The sequence below is a fragment of the Diceros bicornis genome, chromosome 14 (assembly GCF_020826845.1).
Source record: "Diceros bicornis minor isolate mBicDic1 chromosome 14, mDicBic1.mat.cur, whole genome shotgun sequence".
Taxonomy (NCBI): domain Eukaryota; kingdom Metazoa; phylum Chordata; class Mammalia; order Perissodactyla; family Rhinocerotidae; genus Diceros; species Diceros bicornis.
Window position 1 is genome coordinate 64,971,015 of NC_080753.1, and position 10,257 is coordinate 64,981,271.

The window sequence follows — 10,257 nt, forward strand, 5'->3', positions numbered from 1 at the left end:
TTGAAGTTTAAGAAATCCCATTGATGGAAGTCCCATCCTGGACATTTGTACAGCAATTTGCCAGGCCAGGAAACCTGCAGACTGCCTCTACCTTTGTTGATTTATTCAAGAAAATATTTTGACCCCCACAGGAAGTTTCTTGAGAATCAAACCTGAACCCATTTTTTTGGGAGAGGGAGGAGTAAAAACACTCTCCATCTCCAACTCATCACCACAAAGTACTAAAGTCAGTTGTGAGTTTTATTAAAAAATACGCACTATGCCTGGGTTTCATAAAATTTATACATGAATATGTACAGAGACACAAATAAAATAATATTAAAAATAAAAATCACACTTGCTTTCCCGTGGCAGTGGTCCTGGCACCCCACATACATAGTGTTAACTTTTCCTTTAAAGAAATGGCTTGGCCCAAGGAGACGACAGTTCGAGATCACCGAACCACTAATAAAGCCGGAACCCGTTGCCTGCAACATTTTCAATTCAGGTTTCAAAAATATATAAATAATTTAATTACTAAACCCAACAATTTTTTTTTTACCTTTTGGCACAGCGAAGCATTGGTCAAGAGCAGAGAAATGACAGAAGATTCTCTGACACCTCTCTCACACTCAGTCATACCTGTAAATGCCACATACATACACGGCGCGGGGCCCAGTGAACCCCAAACAGTAGTCATATCATTTATCATATGGAATGGTTCCCTGATGTGCTTTTTTTCTTTTCTTTCTTTTTTTAGGGACAAATCAGAAGGTGCGACAAAAACTGCAGGAATAAGGGGGAGCCTTGGAAGTAAGACAAGAGGAAAAGTCTTTGTGAAGGGAGGCAGGGACAGGCTTGGTCAAGGAACTAAGACAACTATGAAGAATTGCTTTGGTCCTCTGTAAAGTTATAAAAGACGACGGAAAATATTCTGAACTAAGTTAAAACATTTCTGTCAAAAATGCTTTAGCTTTTAAGGCACGTTTGATGGAGATTTTTCTGTTAAAGTCTCTTTTCCTTTACATAGAAAGTGCAAAGCCCCCGAGCCTGCTCTCCCCGCCTCGTCCCCAGTGGCGCCCGCCCCCTCCAGGGTGAGCGGCTGCTCAGGCCAGCAGCGTCTCCACTGGGTAGGGCAGGTGCCGGCCGGGGCCGCAGGTCGAGGCCGCCTGCAGGGCCGCGGGCAGCCGCAGGGGGCAGTACAGGGGCGCGCCGCCACCGCCGGCCGCGGGGCCTCGGAACGGCTTGGCGGGGGCCGAGGCGGAGAGGGGCGCGAAGAGGAAGTGCGGTGCGGGCGGCGGCGCGACGGGCGGTGCCTCGGCGCGGCGGGCGCCCAGCAGCGCGGGCTCGGCTCCGCCGAACGCGCAGAGCGGCAGCAGGGCCCCGCCGGGCGCGCCGCGGAGGAGCGCGGGGTACGCGGGCAGCGGCGAACAGGGCGCGGCGCCCCAGGGCATGCGCGCCCCGGCGGCCGCGTCCCCGTCGCGGCGGCTGCGGAAGGGCTTGCTGAGGATGCTGTCTATGGCGAAAGAGCTGGAGAATCTGCCCGCGGGGCTGGCGCGCCCCTCCGGGCGGGCAGGCGAGCGCGCGCGGGGCGAGGCCTGGGCGGCGGGCGCGGGCGGCGGGGGCACGGCAGCCGGGCGGGCCGCGACCTCCTCGGGCCGGAGCCCCGCTGCGGGGACCGCCGTCCGGTGGCTGAGGCGCTTGCGGCGGCGGCGGAAGACCCCGTCGGCGAACGTGTACTCGCTGTTGGGGTTGAGCATCCAGTAGTTGTCCTTGCCCCAGGGCCGCGATGGGTCGCGCAACACCTTGACGAAGCAGTCGTTGAGCGAGAGGTTGTGGCGCACCGAGTTGCGCCAGCCCGTGTAGCTCCCGCGGAAGAAGGGGAACTTGCCCATGAGGTACTCGTTGATCTCGGCCAGGGTCAGGCGCCCGCCCGCCGAGTCGCGGATGGCCATGGCGATGAGCGCGATGTACGAGTACGGTGGCTTGGGCCGCCGCGTGTACGGCTTGCTGCGCACGCCCTCGCCGCCCCCCGCGCTCCCTGCGCCGGGCCCCGCCGCGCACGCCTCCGCGTCCGCCGCCGCCGCCGCCGCCGCCGCCGCCCGGCCCTCCTCCTCCCCGGCGCCTGGCCCGCCGCCCGCGCTCCGCTCGCCGCCGCCCGCCAGCTCCCTGGCGTTGCCGCCCGCCGCCGGGCTGTTGGCCGCACAGTCCCCGTCCGAGCCCAGGGAGTCGTCGCCGGCTGCCGACAGCGGAGATGGCGCGTCGCTGCCGCCTGCGCCCTCCAGGTCACTACCCGGCTTGTCCCCGTGGGCCGCGCGGGGGCCGAACATCTCCAACTTCATGCCCGCGCCCCCGTCCCTGCCGGGCGCCGTACCCTTTTTCTTCGCACGGTCTTGGGAAGCTGGTGCCGGCGGCTGGGAGCCTTGCCTTTCTCTCCGGGAGCAGTCGCTCCTTTTGCGAGGACAGTCACTTTTCCCTAGAAGAGTCCTCTTCTGCTGGATTTTTTTCTTTGGAAGAGTTGTGCTTATTGGGTGAACTAAGAGGAGCGGAGAGGGAGGAGTTGGGTGGGTGCTGTCTTCAGTTCGAGAATTAGAGACTTCGCAGTGAAGGCGTGCGGGGGTGCGGTTCCACTCCCGGGTGCCCAAGCGCACGGGGCTTGGGATTTCCTGGTGGAGGGAATAAGCGTGCGCATCTGCTATCCGTTCCCGAGACTAGGAGGGGTTCTTCACCGGAGGCCCCAAGTCCCGGGCAGGCGTCCTCGGGGCATGGAGGGGGTGTGCGTGCCACCCCTGGGGGAGGGTCCGGCGCCTTCAGCCTTGAGCGCCCTCGGAGCCGAGTCCCCGAGGCCGTGGCGCCGGCAGCCGCCTTCCAGCCCCAGGCCTCCGGAGCAGCATCTCCGCGCTGGCCGGCCGCGGCTACGTCTCGCTTCCACCTTCGGCCGGCCCAATATAACCCTGCAGCGGCTCTGCGGGGGCGGGGCCTGGGCGCCGACGGCAGAGGGGTGGGGGAACGAGGTGGCCAAGGTGGCCGCGGCTCCCCGGCGGGCGTGCACAGGCCGAGGCCACGCGGCGGCGCGGCCGCAAAGTCGCTCGGCGCAGGTTGTTTGTTTTGGGTTTGCCGTGCCCCGCCCTCCGCCTCCTGCGAATGGGGAGCGTGCGCGAGGCTGGGGGTGTGCGCGTGTTTGAGTGTGCGTGTGCGCTCGCCCCGCCCGCTCCTCCGCTCAGGTGCGAGCGCTAGGCCCGGCCGCCCGGAGGGGTGTCTGCGCCCTGGAGCTCAAGGAGGCGATTTGGACGAGTGGGCATGGTGTGGGGACGCCTCTAAGGGACATCTGGAAGGACCGGGCCCCAGGGCAGCAGGGACTTTGCTCGGGCCTGCGGCCTTCCTAAGTTACACGCGGTGTGTATTTGCTTCTCTGGTAGTGAAAACGGTGTTTCCTCGGAAAGCAAACCCCTCTGTCACCGACGAGGTGCCGAACAGCGGAGACTGCGCAGGGCACACTGTGCAGTGAGTGACCTCCTACGGGAGCCACATGCTGTGCCCCTTCTTATGATTTCCTTTTGAGGATTATCTTTATTTTTTCTTTTTTAATGAATAAAAGACTGGACTTGAAATTGTATATGCCTTTTTGGATGACCTTGACTCTTGCTCGCTAAATGGCCTCCGACTTTCACTTTTGTTTTGTCTTCCTGTACCTTTTTCTTTTCCTGCCCCTCTTCCCCGGGGGCGACTGTGTCTGGCGCGGGGTGCCAGGCTCTGCCTGCGCAAATGCCCCTGCGGGCGCCTCCAGACGCCGACCCAGCGGAGCCGGGGTGTTCGCGGTCGCGACCGTCCGCACGAAGGATAGGAGGGCGTGTTCCCGGGTTTCTTTCCAGTCCTTCCCCTTGAGGACTTCTACGGTGGTTTCAGTGGCCCCGGTGTCTGACGGTCCGGAAGAAGGGGCCTTTCTCCTCCCCAGGACGTTCGGGGCCTGACGCCTACGTGGTGTCAATACTCCAGGGAGGGGGCGCCCTGGCCCCCTGGAAGGGTGCACTTCTAACCCGCTGCTCTTCCGCGCTGAAGTTCCCTCCTTTTTCCTGCCTTTGTTGCAAATGGTGACAGAGCTGCGAGTACGTGGGAGCTCACCTTTGATGTTTATTTTATTACTTTCCACCATTTGTGTACAAAACGTACACAATCCTCTCTTATCTTTATTCAGGCAATTTTAAAGGCATTCAGCATGGGGCGGGCAAAATGGCAGATCCATAGCTGGCTCTGTTATTTTTGTGTTTGGGGAAATGATCACGTTTGGAGATTAGACTGACATGTATCGCCTGTGCGAGTTGGTAGTGAATGGCGGCTTTTCAGACGAGCTGCCCTAGACAGGATCTGCTCAGCTCTAGACTTGGGAGTTTATGGTCCTCTGGATCTGGAGAGGGAAGTGGGCTGGGACAAGAAAGCAGCCAGGTAAAGAGGCATTAACTTGGCCAGGGATAAAAGGCATTCACAACGACTCTTATCCTCATTCTAACCCAGGAGGTGGGCAGGAGGGGAGGAAAAAGGCCTATTTTATGGGGAGATGAACCCGGGGCAGGTTGAAGTGCCGGCCCAGGTTGGCTACATAGTCTAAGGGAGGCTGCTGAGAGACTCCAGGGCCAAGGTGTCTTGCCCACCCCAGTTACATCTTAGAGCCCTCACAGGTGGGCTGTCCCGCAGGCCTGAAGCCACCCGGCTACCTCCACACCCGTCCCCACGCAACCCAAACATCTCTGGGTTTGCTGCAACACTCACCTCGGCGGGCAGTCCCTTTCCATGGCCTCCTTCACCCTGGTCCTGCATCACCTGCCTGTCTGCACCACCCCCACTCCCCCAAGGGCCCCCAGCGAGGTGCTGGGGTGGGGGTCATGGCGTAGTCTGGGAAGTTCCAGTGAGCTGCACCCCACTGATGAGGATATTGTTCAGAGAGGAGAGAAGAGAACTGTGCCACACTGGGCCCTGCTGCCACTTACACATGACTGCATGACCTCGGGCTGCCATTTTGTGTTTCTTCGACCGTAAACAGAGGCCAATCAGAATGGACTCCAAGTTCTCTTTCAACTCCTGCGCACAGAGTTTTTTGGCACTCGTCTTTTCCTAGGTTGAATGTACAGCAGGTGCATTTCTGTCTCTGGGGACTTGGGGCGTGAACTCCCAGCGACAGGGCTATGGCAGCACTCAGCCTCTAGGGTCCAGGATGCAGGTGCCCTGCCTGGTGGGAGGGGGTATTGCTTTCCCTTGGTGGGCAGTCTGGGGTTGGGGCTGTGGACACAAGGAGTGTTGGTTGCTGCCAAGGGAGGTAGAACCCCCCTCCACATACCACTTTCCCCTTTTCTAACCCAGCACCACCCCCATCCCCAGCAGCAGCAGACTCTCCGTACCCCATTCCACATCTCAGGTGGGGAAAGGACGGGGCAGTCACTCCTATGGGGTAGGCCCTTTCCTTGCCTCAGGGCTGGGCCACTGGTGGGCTGCTCTCTGCAAGTTTGGAGGCTATGAAGGTTTGCGGGGAAGGGAGTGAGGTAGAGGTGGGGGAATCCTCAGCAGGAAAACCTTTTCTGTTTTCATGACTTAGATCACTGGGAGATAGGCAGTGGACTTTGGAAAGGAAGGCCCCAGGTGAGAATGGCAGTCAATGGGTCACCTGGAAAGGAGAGAAAGATCCAGGAACTAGAATGTAAGGCCCACTAGGGGAGCAGTTTTGTCTTTTTTCTTCACTGCTGTATCCCCAATCCTTGCCTCGAGAATGACTGTCACATTGTGCAGTTCGCTGATGATATGCTGCATTTGTCTTCAATTAAGATCAGAAATAAAACTGCTCTTTTCCTTTGCGGTTGGTTTTGGTATATTATTTTTAACTGTTGTCTTACAGCCAGGAAATCATTCACCTTTTGCAGATTTATGAAAAGACAGGAGTGGATAGAGCAGCGCGTCCATTCCCTGCATCTCTATCCACAGCATCCTCAGGGCCAGGTACAGTTTAAGAGCCCAAACACTGCAGAAAAATTCATGTGCAATGTTTTGTTCATAAATTCCCCAGAAATGCTTGGATATTTCTGCTTCCTAATTCTCCATCCTTTGGTAGTCTGCTATTGATGGGTTAATAATAAATGCCTGTAGGTGGAGCCTGACCAGATACTTGTAGGTGTGAAAGACCCCTCGGCTCTTTTTTATCCTTGCTCTTTGATTTCCATGGAGATAAGTGAATAAACTATCGCAAAGGATGAGTTCACATTTCCATGATCTCCTGGGCTCCCTGAGTGATTTTAGACAAAGGAAGATAATGCCTCCATCTCCAGACACCAAGAACTAACTTAATTAACTGTAGAAACTATCTGTAAATTTAAGACTTTGTGTAATTTGATAGTGCTTCACTACCGCAATTCCTAAACACCATGTGGGAGGGAAATAATTTAATTCCTAAAATACCTAAGGTAACGTGGTAGACTGGAAGTTGGCTCCCACTGGAAATATTGATGACTTGCCCCATACATTAGAAGAGCTACAGGGCTGGTCTTCCTCAGCAAAAAGAGGAGGATTGGCATGGATGTTAGCTCAGGGCTGATCTTCCTCACCAAAAAAAAAAAAAAAAAAAACAAAACAAAACAAAAAAAAAACGAGCTAACGGGCTCCTAGCATGAAGGGAACTAGGAATCACCCTGATAACACCCTGGACCCCCTGCCCCGGGGGTGAGTTTCCTGCCGCATTAACCTCTGCCAGTAGCCAGGCTGTTGGCCTTTGGGTCTGAAGAGAAGATGAACTTAAAATTGCCTTCTCGTGGGGCCCTGGGCCTCTGGAGAAGTCTATACGAGAAGAACTGAAGAAGTCCAAGCACAGAGAACAGGCTAATGTTAAGCGCCCCAGGCAAAATGCATGGCTTTGAATCTAGGCGAAGTCTCTCTTGGGGAACACCCGGGCCCTGACTTGCGGGGTTGGAAGTCAGGTGGCAGTGCGGGTCCTCTTTAAAGATAAAGCCCAGCTCCTCTCTCCTCTTTCTCTTAGTGAAAACATGGGAAGAAGAGTGCTCTGTGTTCTGTTCTAACTCTCACCTTCACAGTCTGGCTGATGCGTTGTAGACGCTGCACAGTTGGGAAGAGTCCTGCAGAGGCTGAGGGTGGGTGTGGCAGTAGGCAGATAACACCTGGGTATTTTTACATATCTGCATAATAGAATCAGGCTTGTTTGTTTTCAAGTTTGCCACATTTGTTTGTGCAGTCTCCTGGTTCTTTGGCCAGTTTAATCAAAGAATCCCAGGATTTGGCTGGCGTTATTGACCAGGTGCAAACCCGAGGGCTGATGCTTCTTTTGAGAATCCAAGGGTCACAACTAGCAAGAAACTCCTTGGGCTTCCACTGCACTGAAGAGTTGTTGGGCTCCGTGAGTGCTGCCTCTAGACGGGGGGCCTCCGGGGTGGGGAATGGCAGGGCGGCAGGTCTAGTGATGGTGGAGGGGAGAGCAAGTACTAGAGACAAGTTGGGGCAGGGTAGAGGGGAGGAGAGAAGATGTGAACATATAAAGAGGTCAGCCACAGCATGACAGGGTTGGAGTTCACTGAGAAAGCTGTCTGATCCTGTAGTTCAGAGACAAAATCCTGCACTGTGTGTGAAATAGTATCAAAGGGTGAAAGCAAGCCCCAGGATGACATTACACTAAGATGACAGTTTTGACGCTGGGGTTGTGCAGGCTGTCCCTCAGAGCTGACCATGTCCGAAGAGCCCTTCTTGTCCAGTTTTCCTATTACCCGAAGTTCTTTAAATTTTGTTTTAAAAGCAGAGCAAGGAAAATTGAGCTTCCCTTTGCAATGAATTATCCAGTCCTCTCTTTCTAACTTTGAGGTTGTCACTTTCCATAATAAATTAAAAATCAGACCCTCCCCTGGTGTTTGTCAAGGGAAGGAGACTGTCTTTCTTGCCATGAGGAGAACTGAGAGGTGCCTCTGACTCTCATCCCTTGGGGACTGCTCCATTGTCACAGATCCTGGCAAGAGAGTGGCAGGTGGCAAATGAGATCTAGTGTCCTTGGATATATAAGTATCAGGAAATACAAGCAAACAAAACAAAACAGTCCTGCGGGGCTCCTAGTCAGCACTTCCCGTGGGGCCGGGGCCAGCCATCCTCAGCTCCCGGACCGCGGTCTAGATTAGAGCACGTGGGGTGGGTGGGGTGGACGCCCCCGTTTAACTCTGGAGAAGGTGTTGTCACTCTTTGGAGATGGGTCACCTTGGGTTTGTATCCCTATGCTACCAGGCAAATTACTGGACCTCACTTTTTATTTCTAATCTAGAAAAAGAACTGTTGTCAGAATTTTAACAACTGAACTACTAGATTCTAGGCCCCTATTAAATGTTCTTTGTCTTTGTCATTCCCTTTCACTTGAGGAGTTTGTCTTGCAAGAACAGACTGGCTTCGTATGCTCAGATGGGCAAATTCCCTGGCACTAATTGACTAAGCAAAGTTTCCAGGTGAAAACTAGAAAAGTGAAAAAATGTCCCTGGGTGAACAGGAAACTTGCTGGGGCCGTTTAGACCTTTGTGGCTAAAACCTTAGCCAATGTTCCAGAAAGAAAGAGAAAAGTCAGAAGCCTCTTCTTCCAGAAAATTGAACACAGTTGGGTTGCCCAGAGAGGGTAAAACCCATGTTAGCAAATTACATAAGAAAGATTGTGATCGAGCTGTGAAGAGAATATCCTCTATCTTTCTGTCTCTCTACCTGTCAACTTTTTATATGGAAAATGTTCAGCATATACAAAAGTAAAAAGAATAGTATAATGAAGGCATGTAACCATCGTCCCGATCAGTATTTATCAATTTATGGCCACTCTTGCTTCATCTTGATTTCCCCCACCCGTACTTCCCACCCTCCACTAGGTTTTTATGAAGCAAATCCAAGACATCATATTATTTCTTCTGTAATTACTTGAATATCTGTAAAAGAGATGGACTTTTTTTCAAATAAAGACATAACCATAGTACCATTATCAAACCTCAAAAATTACCAATATTTCCATAATATTACCAAATATCTAGTCAGTATTTAAATTTCCCCATTGGTCTCATTTTTAGTAAGCGATTAGTTTGATTGACTCAGGATCCAAATAAGGTCCTCTTATTGTGTTTGGTTGATAACGTCTTCTAATTCTCTAGAATCTGTGGATCTTTCTTCCCTGTTTTTAATTTAACGTTGTAGTTTAATTGTTAAATAAGCCCGTTGTTTGTCCTCTAGAATTTCCTACAGTTTGGAGTTTGCTGATTATGCAGTGTCAGTTAACATATTCTTCTGTCCCCTATATTTCCAGTCAATTGATAGATAGAGAGGCCTGACCGTATTCAGTTTTGATTTTATTTCAAGAGTACTGATGATGTGGATTTCTGTCAGGAGGCTCGTTATGACTGGTTGTTGCTCTTTTTGTGAATTGAGACTAATCAGTGCATTTGAGTGTGAGCTTGATTCATCTATTATAAACTCCCCGGCAGCTGCTGCTGCTTTTTTTTTTTTGTGAGGAAGGTCAGCCCTGAGCTAACATCCGTGCTAATCCTCCTCTTTTTGCTGAGGAAGACCGGCTCTGAGCTAACATCCACTGCCAGTCCTCCTCCTTTTTCCCCCCAAAGCCCCAGTAGATAGTTGTATGTCTTAGTTGCACATCCTTCTAGTTGCTGTATGCGGGACGTGGCCTCAGCATGGCCGGGGAAGCGGTGCGTCGGTGCACGCCCAGGATCCGAACCCGCACCGAACCCCGGGCCACCAGGAGCTGAGCGCACGGACTTAACTGCTAAGCCAGGGGGCCGGCCCACCCGGGTCAGCTTCTTACCTCATGGTCTTTGCAGCCGTTGACAACAATCGCCTATCGCCATCAAGGCTGCAAGATGGTGACATTCTCACTCCGTCACTCCTTCTTGCTTTATAAGCTCGAATACTTATGTAAAGAAAGCTTTTCCTCATCAACTATTTGTTACTTGGAAATACAATTTGTGCAGAAAAGAAGGGTAAAAGCTTGATTCTTTTTATTTACCTCTTTTCAAATAATTTGATGGTTCTTCTAGAATCCTGCCAAGGACACACACACACACATACACACACACACACACATCTATATCAATATTATGATTAACAAATAGGTTTTTAACAAATTTTGTGTGTTTAAATCCATTCATAGCTTCCTGATTTCTAGTATTTCCAGACTCATTTTATATTTGCTGCCTCATACCTGGTATTATCTTTTTATCCAAGGAGCCCTGGTTCTTTATAGATAGAAATATACTGAGAGAG

General features: G+C 52.6%; 1 protein-coding gene across 1 annotated transcript; it reads right to left on the reverse strand.

The window, feature by feature from the left end:
- Positions 1-232: 232 nt before the first annotated feature.
- On the reverse strand, positions 233-2,842 carry FOXQ1 (forkhead box Q1). The gene has a single exon (XM_058554047.1). It carries the CDS (start codon positions 2,319-2,321, stop codon positions 1,086-1,088), a length of 1,236 nt encoding a protein of 411 aa, XP_058410030.1. The 5' UTR covers positions 2,322-2,842; the 3' UTR covers positions 233-1,085.
- Positions 2,843-10,257: the final 7,415 nt, after the last annotated feature.

Coding starts and splice junctions, on each gene's coding strand:
- FOXQ1 (XM_058554047.1), bottom strand. CDS start 2,321: ATGAAGTTGGAGATGTTCGGCCCCCGCGCGGCCCACGGGGACAAGCCG.